At 41.4% G+C, this 22856-nt stretch overlaps 1 protein-coding gene across 1 annotated transcript in view; it reads left to right on the top strand.

Annotated features, from left to right (window-relative positions):
• LOC134221962 (diacylglycerol kinase eta-like) overlaps positions 1 to 22856 on the top strand; it is a 55971-nt gene that overhangs the window by 21376 nt on the left and 11739 nt on the right. The window contains 1 exon segment of the mRNA XM_062701123.1: positions 13367 to 13512. Coding sequence (XP_062557107.1) covers positions 13367 to 13512 — 146 coding nt within the window.

Below are 22856 nucleotides of genomic sequence, written 5' to 3'. Positions count from 1 at the left end.
ATCCTCAACCGATTTGCTCGCAACAAGTTGCATTCGACGCAGAATCCTGTCCCATTGTTTCCTATTAGAAATTGGCCCGATCGGACCATGGGATCGAGAGTTATGGCCAAAATACAATTTCTTTTAAAAAAATCGCGTAAAAAATGTCACTCATTTTTCGGGCACTTATCCTCAACCGATTTGCTCGCAACAGGTTGCATTCGACGCAGAATCCTGTCCCATTGTTTCCTATTTGAAATTGGCCAGATCGGACTATGGGATCAAAAGTTATGGCCAAAACACAAAATCATACGAAAAATCGTGTAAAAATGTCACTCATTTTTCGGGCACTTATCCTCAACTGATTTGTTTCGCAACAAGTTGCATTCGACGCAGAATCCTGTCTCATTATTTCCTATTTGAAATTGGCCCGATCAGACTATGGGATCGAGAGTTATGGCCAAAATACAAATTCATACGAAAATATTGCGTAAGAAATGTCACTCATTTTTCTTCACCGATTTGCTCGCAACAAATTGCATTCGACGCAAAATCCTTTCCCATTGTTTCCTATTAAAAATTGGACAGGTCGGACTATGGGATTGGAAGTTATGACCAAAATACCTTTTTTCATAAAAATCACAAAAAATGTCACCTATTTTTCGGACACCTAACCTTAATCGATTCACACGAAACAAGTTGCATTCGACGCAGAATCCTGTCCCATTGTTTCCTATTGAAAATTGGCTAGATCGAACTATGGGATCGGAAGTTATGGCCGAAACACCATTTTAGCCTTTTTATACGAAAAGGCTGTATGTTCGCTCCAAAACCAAACTTTGACACAAGGCCGGAAGACCCAGATTGTTATATACCAATCGATTCAGCTCGACGAACTGAGATGATGTCTCTGTCCCTCCCACCTCATACGGGAGTTTGGCAGAAAGACAGTCAGGAGATTTATATCATAACAAATATTGCCCTCCGCTCGCGTGATGGTAATGACATTTTCGTTTTCTTTTGTGTAGTCGGAGCTTCAGTTCAACTAACATCCAAAAGTGATATCCTTAAAATATATGACTGGGTGAAATAAAACAGGGTTATGTACGTCAAAAGATTGGAAAAGGAAACAAAAATGTCGAAATTCTTATTAGCATATTGTAGATCAAGCTGCAAACCGAACTGAGGTCCCATGAAATCGCATTTTCTCGCATTTCAGGCTGTTGCAACTGCATCGCGAGTAGTGCGCAACTGTGCCATAGTCGGGCACCACTCGCGATGCAGTTGCGACATCCGGAAATGGGACAAAATATGATTTTCGGTTTTCAACTGGATCTACAATATCTTTGCCATAAATAATCTGATTTTCATAGAACGGACAAAGAAATTTGTCTTTTTTACTCCTAGCCACTAGCTCATCTTTTTTCAAGCACACACATTTTACGAAGGTCGAGAAAGGCACCATCACCGCTAGGTGGATTAATCTGGGTTTTTTAGTTTGTCTTAGTTAACGACGATTTTGCTACTGACCCAGAGGTAAAAGGGTGTCATATGGAAAAGGCATATAATAAAAATTTCATAGAGTTTACCAATGTTCATTCGATCAGTGATTTGTTACAATCTTTATTTCAAAACAAAACAATTCAAAGAATCTCTCTTATAATGTTCGAGCGATAAGAATTATAAATAATTGCACATATGATGCATAAGTTCCGAATGCGGTGATTACATAACAATTATGTCAAATGACCATTGTGACAAACGGCCATTGTGCCAAACGGCTATTATGCCAAACGGCAATTATGCCAAACGGCCATTATGCCAAACGACATTATGCCAAACGGCCTTATGCCAAACGACGTTCTGCCAAATGACCTATCACCGAAAAACTTAACGGACCACTTAGGGTCCACGTATTGACTGTTTCTTTGGTAACAAAACGCGCCGACCATTTTTTAGGCACCTTCAAAATCGTCGCCAACACCTTTATTCTAAAACTGTGTTAGTTTAATTAGTAAATCATGTTAATCTGCATGAAAAACAGGGCTTAATTTTGAGAAATAATGTGATTATTAAGTATATACAATTTTGTTCACAGTTGATTTGACAGATCTTATGAACATTTCTGCTGGTGACGATTTTGGCGTCAATTTGCTTTGCGACGATTTCAAATCGTCGCGGCCGATAAGGTGGAAAATTGATAATATCGAGCTCAAATTTTGAAACACTAATTTTGCAGTCAAAATGAACATTTTAAGAGGTTGAGCTATTCAAAACTACAATTTTAGCACCGCCAACGACAACCAGCAGAATGAATATATATAGGGTAGGCAACGAAACACTTCTTCCATAACCATAATCTCAGCCAGTCACTGCGTAGATGATAACTGAGAATCAGTGTAGTTCTACTTACCAAATTATTATTAAACATATGGACATCAAAGAGATACAAAATTAAAGAGCAATATTTATAGTGTAGATCAAGACTGCCCATTGCGACACAGACTACGGAGAGAGTCTCATTTGCCATGCTTCTACTTAGGATTTCCAGATGAATATTTTTTTCTATCTTCATCACTTCTGGTCTTGATCGAAAGACAGACGAACGATGCGACGATAATACCTCTGCTATTTATAGTCACCCAACCCATCAGGACATTGAATGACACTTAGGTCAAAGGTTCATAAATAGCGTCAGTATGCAGCTTCTGGCGTCTTTGTTCGAGCTTCATTCATGGACACGTGAAAAATGGATGAGGATGTTGCTGCTAATAGTACTGACCATAGTGAGCGCACAGCTGTTATATCTTTTCTAGGCTTGAATGGCATTGTGAAGAAGTTTCCAGTTAGCAGTGCAATAAAAACGAAGGATTTCCTATCGATGCTCGACCTAAGCCTGTTAGGAAACATTCTCTTATGGTGTTAATGCTGATTATGGTGTGTCTTTTAACATACCACTTGATACAAAATTTCATGCAACACAATGATGTATTAAGCCTTAATTTTATACAAAACTAAGAAAAATTCTAAAAGGAACACAAAGTTGAAAGGCAGGGAAAGTTTCAAAAGGGCCGTTGATCCAGAAGCAGAACAATGACGATGTATGTAATCATAAATCCCTCTGTGGTAAAGGTGAAATAGTCGTTTATGGGTGGGAAAAAAAGAATCTTTTTTCTCGGTATCCACAGAGTATTCCCTAAGCAGCGGTAAATGGGCTACAGTTACTGTTTCACAGCCCACACTGAATACTAATGGTTACAAAACGAGCAGACGAAGCTTTATTGTTCCATCAATTTGTGGTGTCTAGTTCATAGTCACACACAGACACCCCCCACCGCCGTGATTTCCATGGTGGTCATGAAGGGACGGATGAAGAGAAGCACTCCAATTTGAATGAAGTTTTCTGCGAAAATCGCCAGATAGGTAAACTTTGCATTCGAAATGCTTGTTATTGGTCGGTGAGCTCTGGTCGGATACTCAGAAGCTGCCAAAGGACATTTGATTGCGGAAAAGCGGGACTTATACTATAATAAGAGATAGGCGAAGACGCCATCTTGGTTCCAATCGAAAAACCATAAAAGGCGGTTCCAATTCGACATGTTTACATTTTTCAACCAAAAGAGGCAAGCTTAAAGGTCAAGTGATGCCAGTATTATTTCCACTATTTCAGACCTTTTCATACGTTGCCATTTCGACAGTTTTTCCCTCCGCCGATCTCTGATTATGGAGTTGCTAGGACTTATTTCTCATTGGGATGGATCCCACATTAGCCACCGTTCGTGGCCATTCGTGACAGAGATAATCCCATAGATATTGTGGCACGATTGCTGGAACTGGCAGAAGTTTTAAGCGGATTTAGAATTAGGCAGGGAATGAACTTATCATTTCATTATCATTTAGTATTCAGCCAATAACTCATTCCAGAGGCGGAATTCCGAAAAGTGTTGTATGACGGACTTCTAGCGCTGATTCCCCTCTACAAATTTGTCTAAGGGTATATTACTCTATGTCTAATATTCACCGCGGGAAACGCTAGTATCATTTTATATACTAAATGATAATAACACTTATTATCATTTAGTATATTGAGTGTTTCTAGCGTTTCACGCTGTTTATATTAGACATAGAGCAATGTACCCTTAGACAAAGTTGTAGAGGGGAATCAGCGCTAGAAGTCCGCCATACAACACTTTTCGGAATTCCGCCTCTGGAACGAGTTATTGGCTGAATACTAAATGATAATGAAATGATAAGTTCAATCCCTGGAATTAGGCGATAGCGCTGCTGGCGATGGGTAACTTTTTCCGAAGTTGAATGAGGTTAGACGAACAAGTGTTCAACTTTTTTTCCGGGCATCCGATTTCAAGTAGGAAAACCTTCAAGAGGGTCATCGGCTTTTGCCTAGGCTGAACTTTGACGGCGCGCACCAGATGATACCCATATCAAATGGTTTGACTGTGCCTTTCATTTGATTAGATGTGACGAGCACATGTCAGCCTCTATCATACAAAGTAAGGCTTTTTGTTTTCATCTAGCGCTTCTCAATGGTAATATTATTTTCCTCGATGCATTTTTTTAGCTGAAGGACGTACAAGATATGCTCAATTGCTTTCAGGTATGCATATTAAATGACGGATTGGACTGATTTATGTCTATGATGGCAAAAGAGGATTCGTAATAAACATTTTGTTAAATTTAAAGAATTCGACTGCCAGTCTGTAAATTATTGAAGCATATTATGCAAAGGTGGTATTCATCATTGTATTTGAAGTAAGAGTATGCGATAACACACTTTTCCTGGCGAAACCCTAGTAACATTTTGGTTTTATGCTGGTTTTATAACACTCTTGAAGAGTAAATTATGGCCTTCAAGAGCGTTATAAAACCTAAAATGTTACTTGGGAACGAAACGAAATTAAAAAAATCCAAGTTGGTATAATTTGATTAATTAGATAGACTGACCCCAAGTAACATAATTGGTTTCAAAACTCTCTTCTTTTATCACACTTTGTATTATAAAACCACAACAAATCCATTAATGTTACTAGAGTCGATGATGGATCGACTGTAATTTCGATAGTTTCGGAGTCAAAACAGGGTTTCACTACTGTCCGACGTTTCAGCAATTATATTATGCCTTCTTCAATGAGAGAACTATACAAATTAGGTGTATTATAATTGTTCATAATTTGTATGTTCGTTAACTTACCAGTGGTCTGTTTTTTTGTCAAAATTGTTTGTCTTAACATAAATCCGTCTGTGGGTCTTCGGTTTCGTATCACTGTTTGTATAGGATTGATTAGTGTAATGTAATAATTTAATAGATGTTGTTACTAACGTGTCATTTGGGTAATTTTCGCCTATTTGTCCTCACTATTTCACTGTTTATAATCTGTACTGTTTACTGTTTGTTACTTTGTAATATTGTGTTTCTGCGTGTATTTTGTTTATAATTTCAGAGGAATTCGTATATAGTCCTTCTGTGTCTGTTCGTTTGTTAATACTTGTTTCTTGGTTGTGTATCCATACCATCTCCAGGAATTGTCTTTTTCTGTGTTTCGTCGATTATTGTAGGTTTGGTGAGGTCGAAGCGGTAGTCGTAGTTAATGCAGTGTGTGATGAGCGCAGTTTTTTCCCTGAGCGTTTTTACTGTATCGTCCTCGTGTGTGTGTCCAGAGTAGAGCAATTCCTCAAGTTTGTTTTGGTCACTCCTGTGACCGGACAATCTTGCTTTTAGCAGATTGCTCGTCATGCCTATAAGAGCTAAAAAAATAAAAACAGAATTTGAAGTTTTTCTATTCTATGGAATTTAAAATTTAGGAGTTTAAAAATTTGAAAACAAATAATAGTCAAAATTAAACATTCGAGAATTTAATAAATCTATGAAATTGCTTATTTCAGATCGAAAATACAAAAATTTTAAAGATTTTTAATTTGTTATTAATAATTTGAAAATTTAATAATAAAAAAAATTGGAGATTTGAAAATTCATAAATTTAAAAATTTAAAGATTCAAAAATAAAACAAAGTTAATTAAAAGTTTAAAAATTTTAAAGTTTATTAAAAAAAACTTTTAAATTTTAAAAATCAAAAAATTAAAAATTTGAAAAATAGAAAATTTTAAAATTTAAAATTTTTAAATTTTTAAATTTGAATTTAAAAATTTTAAAATTTTTAAATTTGAATTTAAAAATTTTTAAATTTAAGGATTTGAAAATTCAAAAATTTAATTGCTTCAATTTGTTTAATTTTGAATTTAACAATTAAAATTAAAAAAATTTTGAAATTTTAAAATGTTAAAATTTAAAAAAATCAAATTAATTTCCTTTGGAATTGAAAATTCTTCCAGAAATTCCTGCAAAAGGTCCTCCAATAATTCCTTCCGAAGTTGCCCCAGGAATTCCTGCGGAAGCTCCTCCAGGAATTCCAGAGGAAGTTCCTCCAGGAATTCCCACGGAAGTTCATCCAGGAATTCCTGCGGAAGTTCCTCCAGGAATAACTCCCGAAGTTTCTCAAGGATTTTCTCTCGAAGTTCCTTCAGGAAGTCCTCTGGAAGCTCCTCCAGGAAGTGCTCCAGAAGTTCCTCCAGGAATTTCTCCGGAAGTTTCTCCAAGAATTTCTCCGGTTAATCCTCCAAAATTTTCTCAGGTAGTTCCCCGAGTAATTTCTGCGGAAGTTCCTTGCTTAAGGAATTCCTGTGAAATATGCTTCAGTGATTCTTGCGGTAGCTCCTCCAGGAATTCCTGCAGGAAGTTCTACCAGGAACTGCTCCGGAAGTTCGCTCATGAATTTTTCAGGATTACCTCCGTTTGTTCCTCCAGGAGTTTCTTCGAAAGTTCCTCCAGAAATTCCTGTGGAAGATCCTCCAGGAGTTCCAGCGGAAGACGTTCTTGGAATTCCTGTGAAATTTCCTCTAAGATTTATTGCAGAAGTTCCTCCAAGAATACCTCTAGAAGTCCTCCAGGAAATTCCTCCGATAGTTCCTCCAAGCATTCCTCCGGAAGTTCTTACAGAAGTTCTTACAGGAATTCCTGCGGAAGTTCCTCCAGGAATTGTTCCAGAAGTTCTTCCAGGAATTCCTCTGGGAGTTCTCCCAAGAATTGTTCCGTAAGTTCTTCCAGGAATTTCTCCGGAAGTTTCTCCAGGAATTCCTCTGGAAATTCCTTTCAGAATTCCTCAGGAAGTTGCTCCAGTTCTTTCTACGGAAGTTCCTCCATGAATTGCTTCCAAAGGTCCTCCAGGAATTTTTCCGGAAGTTCCTCCAGGAATTCCTCCCGAAGGCCCTCCCAGAATTCCTCGGGAAGTTCCTCCCGTAATTTCTGTGGAAGTTCCTCCAGGAACTCCTACGGATGTTCCTTCAGGAAATCCTGCGGAAGTTACTCCAGAAATTCCTGCAGAAGTTCCTTCAGAAATTCCTGCTGAAGTTCTTCCAGGAATTCCTGCGGAAGTTCGTCCAGGAATTGCTTCAGAAGTTCCTCCACGAATTCCCCCGGAAGTTCCTCCAGGAATTTTTTCGGAAGTTCCCCCAGAAATTTATACGGAAGTTCCTCCAAGAATTTCTCCGGAAGTTCGTCCACGAATTTCTCCGGATGTTCCTCCAGGAATTTCTCTGGAAGCTCCTCCGAGAATTCCTCCAGGAATTTCTCCTGGTAGTTCCTCCAAGAATTCATACGATAGTTCCTCCAGGAATTTCTCTGGAAGTTCCTCCAGTAATTTTCTCGGAAGTTTCTTCAGGAATTGCTCCCGAAGGTCCTCCAGGAATTTCTACGGAAGCTCCTCCAGGAATTCCTCTTTGCTATTCCTATTTGCTGGAAGAACTTCTGGAGAAAGTCGTGGAGGAATTTTCTGGAGGTATTCTTGTAGGAACTGGAGGTATTCTTGCTTGAACTTCAGCAGCAAATCCTAGAGGAAGCTCTACAGGAATTCCATGAGGATCATCCGCTGGAACTCCTGTAGGATCTTCCACATGAATTCCTGAAGGAACTCCTGGAGGACCTTCGGGAGTAATTCCTGAAGGAACATCCGCAGAATTCCTTGAGGAACTACCGGAGGAAACTTCCCGAGAAATTCCTGGAGAAACGTCCGGAGAAATTGCTGGAGGAACTTTAGGAAAAATTCCTGAAGGAACTTCCTAAGGAATTCCTGGATGAACTTCCGGAGCAATTCCTGGTGGAATTTCCGTATGAATTCCTCGTAGAACTTTAGCAGGGAAATTTCTGGAGGAAATTCCGCAGGATTTCCTGAAGGAACTTCCGTAAGAATTCCTTGACTATCGGAGGAATTTTCTGAAGGACTTCTGGAGGTATTCTTGGAGGAACTTCTGCAACAACCCCTGGAGGATCTTCCACAGGAATTCTTGGAGAAACTTCCGAAAGTAGTCCTGGAGGAATATGGGGAGGAAATCCTAGAGAACTTCCTGAAAAATTGCTGAGCGAACTTTCACAGAAATTCCCCAAGGAACTTCCGCGGGAGTTCCTGGAAAAACTTCAGCAGGAATTTCTGGAGGTACTTTCGCAGGATTTCCTGGAGGAACTTCCGTAGGAATACCTGGAGGAACCTCCGCAGAAATTACTGAAGGAACTTCCTAAGGATTCCTTGAGGAACTTCCGGAGTAATTCCTACCGGAGAAATTCCTTCAAACAAAATCGGGTCAAAAACGTGACGAAATCGGGACGTGATAAAGTCGGGTCGACAACTTGATAAAATCGAATAAAATGTACCTTATACGGAGCAGATGTATCCATTTTGAAGGCATTATCCCCTCTGTCTGTCTTATCGTCATTTATTGATTAATCGATATCTGTTGGTGTTGAGCATAATAATGAAATGCCACAGATTCGAACTGTTTTCGGAGTAATGGCCTTTTTTAGTAATAGTAGTAGCCTTCGTGATAATGGCATTTGGGGCAGTGAGGTAGTAAGTCCTACAACGTAGGAAGCAAAAAATCTCTTTAATAAAACTTAATTTATTTATTTATTTCGTCAAACATAATGTAGACTACATTAAAAAACTTATAACTATGTTCTATTGTAACTAATGTTCCTAAAATATTTTCTTAGGCTCATACGAGGCATGGCTAAATCAATTGCTTCACAATACTGATTGTAAACAGACATCATTTGATTCATTGGACTAAATTTTGCATAATTTGTTCGATGATGACAGGTGGCAAACAAGTTTCGATTTCTCAATTGCCGAGTAGGAGTGTAAAATTTAAACAAGACAATAGTTTGGTGGAATCAATGCGGTGCGAAACAATATCATTCACAAATGAGATCATGGCAAATTCACGACGCTTTTTAATGATTGGATATCTATAAGCATACATCGCGCCTCGTACGACGGAAGTGGGAATGTTGTCCACCCTAATTTGCGTAAGGCATATAAAAGGAATTGCTTTTGAATTGATTCTATTCGATCATCATGTGATTTCATATACGGAGACCATACAATGCTACAATATTCTATAATTGATCTGACATACGCAACGTACAAAGTTTTAATTGTATAAGGATCTTGAAAGTTATAACTAAATCTTTTAATAAAACTGAGCATATTTGTTGCTCTATGGATAATAGTGTTGTAGTGGTCAGTAAAGGTTAGCTTAGCATCTAAGATTACACCCAAATCTCTAACCCTTTCACATTTTTGTACTGGTTGATTTCCTAGAGTTACAGTTATCGATGGTGTGCTCCGTTTTCTACTGAAAGTGATCAAATTACATTTCTTGACATTAAGTTGTAGTAAGCTTTTGTTACACCAGTTATCAAATATGCGTATTTCGTTCAAGTAGATGTCATTGTCAACAGTATTTTTGATTTCCATAAATAGTTTCATATCGTCCGCATAAATAAGGATTTTAAGATGCTTAAGAATGAGTGATATATCGTTTACAAACAATATGAATAGAAGAGGTCCTATATGCGAGCCTTTGGGGAACTCCAGATGTTACATTGACTGGAAGCGACTGTTTCCTTCAAATCGTACTATTTGTTGGCGGTCAGTTAAATACGATTTAATCCATTTAAGGAGTCTCATCTCAATTCCCAATTTCTCAAGCTTGAAAATCATCATAGGAATATCGAGTCTATCAAATGCTTTGCTAAAGTCTGTGTAAAGCGCCTCAACATGACTACCTTTGTCCATAGCATTCAATGAGTAATTTACAAATTCTAAAAGATTGGTTGTAGTCGAACGTCCTTTAAAGAACCCGTGTTGTGCATCTGTTATTATATGTTTTATTTGGTTGAACATCCTTCTATTGATGATTGATTCAAAAAGTTTAGGAATACATGAGATAATGGCTACTCTACGATAATTTCTAATATCAGATTTTTTCCCTGATTTAAAAATTGGTATTAGAAAAGACTTCTTCCATTCTTTTGGAAAGCTACTGGTTTCTAAAGATAGCTTGAATAACCAAAATAAAGGTGTCGTAAATTCGCTCGCCGACTTTTTCAAAACATAGGTGGAATTCCATCTGGTCCGGATCCTTTTGAGACATCTAAATTCTGTAGAGCTGCCAAAATCTCCGTTGCATTAATTTGGTTTACACCAACACTGCTTAAATAGTCAGGAAAATGTGAAAATATTCATAATCACGATCATTTTCGGAATATTCGGTATATGTCTCTTGAAAAAATGTTGCAAAAAAATACAAATTTCATCAGCATTGTCTCCTGATTTTTCGTCTAAAGCCATTTTCGATGGAAAATTGCTGGATTTTAGCTTGGTTTTGGCATACTTGAAAAGTTTTTTGGACATGATTTGATTTCATTTTCGGTTTTAGCATTATACTCCTTAAGAGCCGAAGACATGGCTAAACTAAGTTGATCGCAAATATTCAAATAGTTTTCTAAATTTTCTTGACTTGTGTATTGTTTATAAAGTTTATGAGCCTTTTGCTTTCGGTTTTTCAAATTTTGATTTGTTTGTTGAACCATATTGGGTTTTTGAGTTATAATTGCGACGTTTCCTCACGAATGGTACTTCATTCCGAACAATGTCTAATAAAATTGCATAAAAGTCTGTAACAGCACATTCAATGTCAGTTTGATTTTGTAAAATTTGTTGCCAATTAGCTCTGTTCAATTTTTGTTTAATGTTGTCAAAATTTGCATTTTTATAATCGAGAATATTTTCGAAATCATAGCCATAAGGATCATGGTTCCGATGCACAAATACAGAGTATTCTATTGCTGTGTGAAATGCTTCATTTTTCCATAACGGCGATAGAGACTCATTTACACAGAAATCATCGAGAGTGTTTGTGAATAAAAGTCCAAATAGCAATTTTGTCGATTTTTCACATGATTGATTTGATTCAAGCCTAAACATGCAGTTTTTCAAAAATAAATTGTAAAGTCTCATTTTCACCGACAACTGGCAGCAAAATACTTTCATTCTCAGAATCTGGAATGAAGTCTGCATTACGTTGGTTGAAATCGCCGTAAATGTGAACTTTGAATTCAGGAGGAAAATGGGAAATAATTTCATCGGCATTATGGAAGAACTTTTCATATGAGGATTTACAAGCTTGATCTGGAGGAAAGTACACTGTTGCAAAAATGTGAGTTTCACCATCAATATGCGTTTTACCCACACATGCATAAATTCATTAAATTTTGTAGAATCAATGAGCTCCGAATTAGGCCTTGAGGAGTTTGCGATGAGAACACCTACGCCAGACATTCTTTGCGCTAAGACGAGATCTCGGTCATCTCTAAAAACATTATAATCACTACCACTTCCTCGCTTTTAACGCTTTCTGACCAACTTGTTTCAGTTCCTAAAATAACCGAGAAAGAGGAACTCAAAATTTGTTTATGTATTTCGTTCATTTTGATAGCACTTTTCATACGATTGAAGTTCTGACAGTATACAAGTAGTTCTGTTGCCTGTGCGTTTGATGAAGTTTTTGGTAGTTCGTCAATACCATTACAATTTTCTACGACTTCCTCCAATGAGTGCGTTAAGTTGATCGGAAGTACTATTTGTTGGTCACATTCTGCATCTCCTGACTGCGTCAATTCCTTTAAAACCCGTCTGTTGGCAGGAGCATGAAGAACCATTGCTTTCCTCTAAGGAGTTCGTCAATTCTGGCAAAACACTGACAGACACAGGGCCTCGGCGATGGAGATATTGCGTTGGTTGTTCTTGAATGGTTAGCAGCAAAGTATGGATTTAACACCTCTCCTCTCCGAAAAGCGATGGTTGGGCGGTACGGGTGTTGGCTTGATGGTGCTGGCGGTCGCGAAAAGTGTTCCTTAGCCGCCGCGAGCAGCTCTCTATCGCGCGGAAGTATAGGTGTATGGCTGTTTTGTTTGTCACTGCGCCACGGTGGGTAGTATGGTGGTGTTGATCAGTCTTATTGTTACAATAATTCCGTTTATGTTTCTGCTTATCACGCGATCTGTCTGTTTTTTCTGCTTCTGTCGACGAATGCATGCATCAAACTCCGACCAGTCCCGTTTCCATATCCACCTCCCTTTCCAGCGCCATAGTGGGTCATAATCGCGCGGTTCCTTGTACTTTGCGTGGAAATTTAATTCGTCACGTGTCTTTTCTGGAATGGGGCGAGGCAGATTCAAATCAGGTTGATTATTTGATTCGAGGGACTGTAGACCATTAGTGTTTTTAGGTTCGGCAGCCAATTCCGTTTCAAAGTACAACAACAAAGAGTTCCATAGAATAAATATAAACTTTCCATAAATAAAACCAAAATGTACAAATATATTTTTCATGAAAACGTTAAAAAAATCTATTAACTAAAAATAAAAAGTAATAAAAAAATCTCAAAAGAAAAAATCAAATTTAAAGTTGTGCAACTTTTCCATACATGTCTCATTCTTTGCAACGTTTATGTTTATAGAAAATTTTCTCAATTTTGTGAGTTTTCATATTTGTTTGTTTGTCAAAAACTCAGAACATTTCCCATTCTTTCTAATAATTCTGTATAAGAACCTACCAAAACCTCTAACTTGGATTGTGAAATTTCTAGATTCTTATACAAAAAGTGTAAGTTCACAAACAAATATTGTTAGAAGAACTTGTTGAGTTTTAAGGTCTCATACAATATTTGTAAATCTCACAATCCCCGGTTGGGTGTAGTAATTGCTATCAACTCTGCTATCTACTCTCTTTAAATGATATAATGTATATCCGAACAGAAATCGGATCGTTTTCTTTTATTTTACAATGCTCATTGCATTTATCTCATAGCTAAAACGTTTTCTTCAAACTTGTATAGGGATAGTAAGAACGCAGATATACTAAGTAATCGAACGACTCCTAGGAACCACAAACATTACACAGTGACCATCACCCAAAATGAATTAAAGCCATCCAGGGCAGCACCTTATTATGATTCGTTTTATTCTTTTTGCAGAAACAATGCCAAATAGCCGTGCTTCCCCTGGGCACTGGGAATGACCTCGCCCGGGTTCTGGGCTGGGGCAGCTCCTGCGATGACGACGCACATCTGCCGCAGCTGCTCGAGCGGTACGAAAAGTCAAGCACCAAGATGCTGGATAGGTGAGTTTTGCTTTTGATTTTCTTTCATCTCGCTTGGCACGGCACGGCGGCGATGGTATCAGGGAAGATGGGTACCCACCTATCTACCGAAGCGTACCATGCCAGGTTTGCAAATTTGTATCGGTGGGTATATGACGGCGTGCTACCGACCTTACCGTTTTTCGAGCAATCCATTTACTGGGGATGTGCTGATGCAAAATAGATGAGCCTTTGCCATTTCGCAAGCTTTCCACATCCGTGCATATAAAATGCGAAAGAAGGGAACGGTGCTGGGCTGTGCTGTCAAGCACGTGAGAGTTGGTTTTCCCTGCAATCCTGTGTACTGTAGCCTGAACGCACGATGGATTATCAGAGCGATGGAAACCAACTTATAAAAATAGTAATTGCTTGTTAACATAATTCATGGAATCAAATACAGAAGCGTAACCCTTTTCAGGACATATGCTTGTCCTCATTATTTTATATTGAGATTGAAATCGCAGGAGTGATTAGGTTTGAGTTTTTTCAGTGGTTCAAGAAGAAAGGTCCAAGCGTGGGACATTATTAGCGTCTGAGGTTTTCGTGGTGGACATAATTAAAATCAAACCAGTCACATCTGCAGAAGACGATGCCTTTGTTCAAGAGTGGGGCTACATAGTTTGACTATGTCACTGGTAGTTTGTTTTTTTCAGATCCATACAGTTTCTCTTTAGCTTAGATAAATGATTATGTAGGTTTTATCACTTCATAGGTCATGTCATGTGCACCCTTGTAAATTAATAAAATCTGGCATATCATGGAGGAAAGTTTATGTAGAGCTATGACGATTTTTAATGGGTTCACTGTGGACGGATTTCGAATCATAGAATCGAAATCCGAACAGTTATTTTTTGTCAAAATATTCGAATTGAGTCAGATCGATTAACTTAACTACTAATGCAAATAGTTCAATACGCATCTTGAGAAACGTTCACTTAGATGTTTATTCCGCTGATCTTACTACATATATGCATAGCTATTTGAAATTCTATTCCAAATGCTTTTGAGGCTTTTTAAGGTAAACACCTGAAACTTCACGTTTGATGGGGAGCGATTTGTTTTTAATTTTAGTTATTTAAATTTCAAAGCCTCTTTTCAATTTCAATGACCAAAAAGGTTGCTGTCGAGCATATGAACCAGATAAGATAAATAGTTTATAAACTAAATATGCCTTAAACCCTTTTAAATTTATTGATATCTTATAAGGTGGATGGATTTCGGTACCCCCACGGTACCCATTTGGATAATCTGTGATGGCTTGTTTTCCACCAAATCCCTTCATGTAGGCCGGCTTTTTGAGTCATATTCAGGCTAGGAAAAATAATAGAGCGGTTCTGGCCATGCGAAGAGGTGGGATTCCCAAACCACCATTATTCGGAAGCGAAAATGTATTTTCCAGAAAAATCCTTCCCATCCAAAAGCAAATACGCGCTTTCCAAACTGGGTGGAGTATTAAAACATAGCATTCCGACGTTTTCTGGAACAAACCCAGATCTCTTCCTAGCAAGTCACACGCTTCAGCAGTATGCTATTTATGAAGAATCCCATTTCATTTCCCACTTCGCAGCAAGGGTAATTCTCGAAGAGGTCTTCTTCTTCTTCTTCTTCTTCGTTCTGTTTTTGGGTGGTGCTATTCTTTTGCGCACACACCCAACCTAACTGGACTGGCATCGCAGGCCATATGTCCAACCTATTTCTATTTATACTCCGTGGAGTTTACAATCATTGCATTCTTCTTTATCGGCAGTTTTGTCGATGTGTCACAAAGCGACTTATAATTATTTTTATTTTTACGTCCGTAGACTTGGCTTTCTTTTATAGTCGTGTAGACTTTTATCCCAATATTTGGGGTTGTGTGGAGGGGGTGGGAATCGAACCCATGACCATCTGATTCAGAGTCAGACGTGTAGACAACTACTCTACGGACCCCCCCCTCGAAGAGGTCAATATAGATAACATGGTTTTGGAACAGTTCGTCGAATGACATTTAGTCGAAAGTACATTTGGTCGAAGGGACATTTAGTTGAATGACATTTGGTCCAATAAACATTTAGACGAAAGAACATTTAGTCGAATGTTGAAAGTGTTTAGTCGGTAATAGGTAATTAGTTAAATGGATAATTCATCAATAGATTTTTGGTTAGATTTGAATAAATAATCCACAAGATACATGGATAAACTGAATAGAGGATTTCAGTGGGTGTGAGGAAATTCAATCAGCAGCGGAAGAAACGAATACGAATGCCAATGAGGAATTTTCACCTGAGCTAACAGAAACTTCTGAAGATCCTGGTGGATTATGGAAAAATTGAAAACCTACAGAAATAGCAAAATATTAGGTACTGATGGTGAAATACCCTCTATTCTATTTCCAGCACATTATCAAAAACCAATGATATCAATATTATTTTGCCAATGCTTCATCGTAATCAGCTTTGGAATATTTCATTTATTGACATTTAGTCTAATGACATTTGGTCAAATGACATTTCGTCGAAAAGACGTTTAGTCGAAGGGACATTTGGACGAATGGAAATGGTTTCTTATTCTTTTCATTGAAACTCTTTCTTTCACTCAACATGTATACAATAATTAGTTCAGAATGAAATTGTCTTCCAATCATAATTCGTTAATTATTGGCCGAAAATTCAATTCCGACCAAATGGTCATATGATCTAATCTGTCTAATGAAGAAACATCATTCGACTGAATTTCTTTTGACCAGGTGGTATAGATGCATCGTAGTCGGTTAGAGGGGTTCGGGGGGTTAGAGGGGGTCAATATATAGTCGGTAATATTCTCGTCGGGAATGTCACAGTCAAACCTCCACTAGTCGATGTTCTATGACTCGACATCGACTCATGGAAGCAAATTAAGCCATATTTAAAAATATTTTCTGGGTTACTGTTATGGTAACTTCAAACAACTTCCCAAGGATATTCTATTCTTACTTACTTACTTATGGATCCTGTACACATCCGGTGGTACAAAGGGCCGACGGGAAGTGTTTCAAGCTGCGAGACTGGCCCTTAACAAGGCCATCAAGAGCAGCAAGAGAGCGTGCTTCGACAACCTGTGCGAGGGTGCCAATGCGAATCCGTGGGGTGACGCCTATAGGATCGTGATGGCCAAGACCAAAGGGGGCTCTTCACCCCCCGAACGGTCACCGGACCGGTTGGCGAGGATTATCGAAGTACTCTTCCGTCCCGAGCCACAAGTCCCTGGCCTCCTCCTGCGCTGCAAGGCGCTGGGAGTGTGGCCGAAATGGTGGCTCCGGTGACGAACGAAGAGTTACTCGCAGTGGCTAACACCCTTGCGATGAACAAAGCTCCAGGCCCCGATGGAGTTACAAACAGTGCACTTAAGGCAGCGATCATAGCGAACCCGAACATGTTCAGGCTAGCTATGCAGAGATGCCTGGATGAGTGTTGTTTCCCTGAGAGATGGAAAAGGCAGAAGTTGGTACTGCTGCCGAAGGCCGGAAGCCTCCGGGTGACCCATCGGCGTACAGACCAATTTGCCTGATCGACACGACGGGTAAACTGCTCGAGAGGATCATCCTCAACAGGCTCACCCCTGCATGCAGAGGGTACGGATGGCCTGTCGAGTAACCAGTTTGGTTTTCGGAAGGGTAGTCCACGGTGGACGCTATCAATTCAGTCCTCAAAACTGCAGAGGTAGCGATCCAACGGAAAAGGCGAGGAATTCGATACTGTGCGTTGGTGACACTGGACGTGAAGAACGCATTCAAGAGCGCAAGCTGGGATGCCATCGCGCTCTCGTTACACCGGCTTAGCCTGCCGGTGGGACTGTACCGGATCTTGGAATGCTACTTCCAGAACCGTGTGCTGCTATACGAGACCGATGCCGGTCAGAAAAGTGTTCCTATTACCGCAGGAGTCCCGCAAGGGTCAATCCTGGGTCCGGGGTTCTGAAGCTAAAGTTCCCTCCTGGTGTGAAGATCGTCGGCTTTGCTGACGATGTAACCCTTAGAGGTCTACGGGGAGTCAATCCCGAAGTAGAGCTAACCGCAGAACACGCGATCAGCACTGTGGCGGACTGGATGAGTGCGAGAGGCCTTGAGCTCGCTCAACATAAGACGGAGGTGGTTATCGTCAGCAACCGTAAGTCGGCACAACATGCAGTTGTACACGTGGGAGACGTCGCGATCACTTCAAAGCGGAGTCTGAAGATTCTTGGGGTCATCATAGACGACAAGCTTACCTTCGGTAGCCATGTCGAATATGCGTGCAAGAAGGCTTCGACTGCTGTGGCGGCATTATCGAGGATGATGTCCAACAGCTCCAAGGTGTGCGCCAGTAGACGTAGGCTACTGGCAGGCGTTGCCGCATCTATTCTTAGGTACGGCGGCCCGTCCTGGGCAAAAGCACTGGGGGTAACCAGTTACCTGCAGAAACTGGAGAGCACCTACCGCTTGATGTGTCTCAGGGTGATATCGGCCTACCGCACGGTATCGCGCGACGCATCCTGCGTGATAGCGAGTATGATGCCAGTCGGGCTGGTCATCCGGGAGGACGAGGAGTGTTTTGACCTACGTGGCACCAGAGGAGCCCGCGAGCGTACCAGGGTGACTTCGGTTGCCAGATGGCAGCGCGAGTGGGATAACTCCTCGAAAGGTAGGTGGACCCACCGGCTGATTCCTAACATATCAAGCTGGGTGGGGAGACCCCATGGGAGGTTCACTTCCATCTGACACAATTCCTGTCAGGCCATGGCTGTTTCCGACAGTACCACCACAGGTTTGGACACGCGGAGGTCCCCGTCTGCCCTGACTGCCCAGGTGTTGACGAAACTGCAGAGCACATACTGTTCGTATGTCCTCGTTTCGACGTCGAAAGAAGAGCAATGCTAGACGTTTGCGGCCGGGACACAACTTCGGATAATCTTGTCCAAAGGATGTGTCAAGCGGTGGAGAAGTGGAACGCAGTCTCGACTGCAACCACTCAGATTGCCTGCAGCTTGCAGAGAATCTGGCGCGCCGAGCAACAATCGACAAGCATGACTAACGAAAGTGCCGAACGCGAAGAAGTGTGTGAATGGTCTGCCCATGCAGAGGTAATGGCGCAGCGGGTGGCAACCGAGATCGTCACCTCGAAGCATGGCAGAAGGGTGAATGAATAGGTGTATGTATGGACTGCACACGCCGCGCTGGGAGTAGCGCAGGAATGTTGGTTCCTACGACTACTGATACCCCGTGGCGTGGCAGAGGAGTGTGGGGAGCATCCAAGTCAGTCTCACATGGTACGAAAGGAATGAGTTGAGTCGTGTTGAGCTAGTCTCATATGGCATGAATGAGGTGAGTCAGACTCACATGGTATGTCAGAAGTGGGAACCTAAGCGAAGAGTCCCACAAGGGATGCCAGAGGGAGTGTTAGGTCGAATGACTCGAGTAGTATGTGTCAGCGCGAACTGAATGAAAGAGGTGAGCAGTCTCACATGGTACGATAAAGGTGGGCATAGAATTAGTCCTGCACGGCATGAGAAGGGTGGGCACAAAAGTTAGTCCCGCACGGCATGAGAAGGGTGGGCACACAAGTCAGACCCATAGGAGCGTTAATGTGTGTGCAAGCATGGAGCGTATGAGCATGAATCAAGGGTTTGGGTGAGCGCACAGGTTAGACCCACATGGCACGAGAGGGGTGGACACACAAGTTAGACCTGCACGGCATGACAGAGGTGCAAAAGAGTATGTAGGGTGTGTTTGAGGGTGCGATAGAGCGAGCACCCAAGTCAGTCTCGCGTGGGACGAGTGCCTGTGTGAGCGATAATGAGCGAGTACGCTTAGTACTGCCGTCCCCCAGAAGTAGTACTGCGAGGTAGTTCCTGGGGAAACGATGGTGGAGCCCAAGGGAGTTTAGTCGGTATTACCGGTATGGTCGAGTCCGACACTCCAGTACACTTCCGTGTGGTAGTTTGGCAACTACAATGCACGTGTACTGGGTTAGTGTGTAAATGCATTCTCCCTTGTGAAAAAAAAAAAAAAAAAAAAAAAAAAGGGCCGAAATGAAAGATCTCTGAGCGTTGCCCGGCTATCGCTTTAACCTGTTGCCAGGGTAGATTTCGGGCGACTTCTTTTATTTCTTTATTGAGGCTTCGCCGCCATGAGCCTCTGGGTCTGCCTCTACTGCGATGTCCCGCTGGGTTCCAGTCCCGAGTAGACGAAAATAGCTCAATAATATCAAATGTTGATAAGATAGCAAAATGAGATATGGATATGATTGATATAAGAGATAAAAGATCAGACGACAATATCAATATTTTGCACTAAAATATCATAGGGATATCAATATATGTTATTTGTAATAAGTGATCAATATCAAGTGCCATTAGTTTGTTCTTATCCATAGCATATCTTGTTATTTAAATGATATTTCGGTGCAAATTTTTGATATTGTTGCCTGTTCTTTTATCTCTTATATCAATCAAGTCCATATCATGTTTTGTTATTCTGTTCATGGCCTCTGCCCGGGGTCTAATGCTTGTTTACAGATTTCGTTTCCGCCCCTACGTAGAGTGTGGCCGACCCAGCCCCACTTCCGATCCCGAATTTCTGTTGCTATCGGCCTCTGGTGACAACGACGATGGAGCTCGTTGTTTGAGATCCAATTGTGAGGCCACCAGGCCCGAATTATATACCGCAGCCATCTGTTAATAAGCACCTGCAGCCGTTTAGTTTTTTTCCTCTGATACACACCATGTTTCGCTAGCGTATAACAGCACAGATTTCACGTTAGAGTTAAAAATTCGTATTTTGGTGCGTTCACTTATCTGCCTGTTTTCCAGATATTTCTTAAACTCGCAAAGGCAGCCCTTGCTTTCATGATCCGTGAGCCTATGTAAATCTTGGTACCGCCGTCTGACGCCATTTGGCTACCAAGATATTGGATGCTTTCAACATTCTCCTCTGGTTGCCCGGCTACTGTGAAACTGAAAGGAGTCACCGTGTTTACATCCAACGATTTGGTTTTGTTGACGTTGATGACTAAACCTGCCGAAGAGGAACGCTCGGCTAGGTCGTTGAGCTTACTATGCATATCAGAGCGCCGTTGCGCGAGGAGTGCAACGTCATCAGCCAATTCGAAGTCGTTTAGGTGCTCCATGGTTATAGGCTGCCATAACAGCCCGCGGTTTGGTTCACGGTCAATCGCATCTACCAGAATCTCGTCGATTATGATGAGGAACAGTAACGGTGATAGAATACATCCTTGCCTCACACCAGCTACGACCCGGATTGGGTCGGACAGGACCCCATTGTGCAGCACTCTACACGAAAAGGCCTCGAACTGAGCTTCGATGAGGCCAATGATTTTCTCAGGAACCCCTTGTGTCTCAGGGCGCCCCACATATTCTCGTGATTGAGACGGTCGAAAGCTTTTTTCATAGTCAATGAAAATCAAGTAAAAGAACTCTTGGAATTGTTGACCTGCTCCAGAATGATGCGGAGCGTGACTATATGGTCCACACAGGATCTTCCGGCACGGAATCCGGCCTGCTGCCGCTGGAGAGTCACATCGATCTTCTCCTGAATCCGGGCTAGGATAATTTTGCATAGAACTTTGAGTACGGTTCACAGCAACATAATGCCTCGCCAGTTATCGCATACAGTCAGGTCACTCTTTTTGGGCACCTTCACTAAGATACCTTGCATCCAGTCGACCGGGAAAGTTGCGGTGTCCCAGATATTACGAAATAAACGATGCAGTAGTTGAGCGGATGTCATGGGGTCATCTCGGCTGATTTGCGATCGACCCCTGGGGATTTATTCGATTTCATGCTTTGGATGGCTGTTTTAATTTCTTGTAGCGATGGAGCTTCTGTATTGACGCGTTTTATACGTCGGATCCTAGGCAGATCATGCCGAGGTGGTGATGGCCTGGCTGGCACTTGAAAAAGTTGTTTGAAGTGCTCGAACCAGCGTTTCAGCTGGTTAGTTGGGTCGGTCAATAACTGATCATTCGCGTCTTTCACAGGCATCTTTGTATTCATCTTCGCCCCGCTTAAGCGTCGTGAGACATCGTAGATGAGGCGAATGCCCCCGGTTGCGTCGGCTGTCTCTCTTTCGTCGACCAGAGAGTCTGCCCACGCTCGCTTGTCCCGTCGACATGAGCGTTTTACTTCCTTCTCAACAGCCGCGTATCGTTGACGGGCTAAGACTTTGGCTCCTCTGATTTTTGATCGCTCTATCGCGGCTTTGGCTTCTCTTCGCTCCTCTATCTTCCTCCAGGTCTCATCGGTGATCCATTGTGTTCTCTGGGTGCGCAGTTCGCCCAGATTGTTCTCGACCTTCCGGAATATCTGCAGCACGCGTCTCCAGTTCTTCAACGAAGGACCGTTTCACCGTGGCATCTTCCAGTCGGCGTGTGTTGAATCGTCGTCCAACTCTCTCCTCCTGCCGACGAATCCGCACATGCAGCTTTTTATAGAAGTTCAACAGAGCCCACTGTCGAACCCCACCACATCCTAGGCAGACCCCACAGGACGCACCCTCTCACTCTAGTTGATGTCAGGAGACTAGAGAAGGACAACAGTGCCCAGACTAATCTACCAGCTAAGTACGCAACCCTTAGCTGGCGGTCAATTGTCATCGGAAGACCCGTGGAAGCGTGAGTATTGGAACTTGTGAGGACCAGAGCTATGTTAGGTGCCCCTTCCCGGGCCCCTACGATATTACCATGAGTCCACTGTCCCTTCAATATGGACTCATTTATTCTATTTATGAACCCATCATTCTTTGGACAATATTGGAGCAATAATTATGTGACTTTTACAAACACCGCAATAAATCATTTATTTTTTAATTGTTATTGACTAAAGTTTTGACGTAGGACTTACGTCTCTCTTTACTATACCGGGTGTCATTTCAAAATATTCAAATCGACCGCGTTACGCTGTGTTGAAAGATTTTAAACGTTAATAGCGTTCGTCTCAATGGACGAATTTCTGCGGTAAGCCCCTCAATCGACAGATTTCAAGTATGCCTTCCATGTCCATGCTTGATAAGACCCGAAAAACTTGTTTCAATAGGCATGAAACTGTTTTCAATGAAAAACATTGAGATCAAGGGAACCTATAAATATGGGTACCGCATAATTCTTGCATCATTCCATTACCACGTTCTGATTGGTGCAGACACCAGCAAATGAGCTTCCGCTGGGTCTGCCGAGAAGGCATAAAATAGCGCAACACGATTTTTTCCTTTCATTCTGACCGGGACAAGCGAAGCAACCGCATCATTAATTGAACAGCACTCACACCTTTTAGAAGGGAATGAAGTCTGCACCGACCGCTTTTTCGGCTCGACACCA

This window comes from Armigeres subalbatus, chromosome 3, assembly GCF_024139115.2.
Source record: "Armigeres subalbatus isolate Guangzhou_Male chromosome 3, GZ_Asu_2, whole genome shotgun sequence".
Lineage (NCBI taxonomy): Eukaryota > Metazoa > Arthropoda > Insecta > Diptera > Culicidae > Armigeres > Armigeres subalbatus.
The sequence above is the reverse complement of the archived record's forward strand: the minus strand, read 5'-3'. Positions and strand labels throughout refer to the sequence as shown.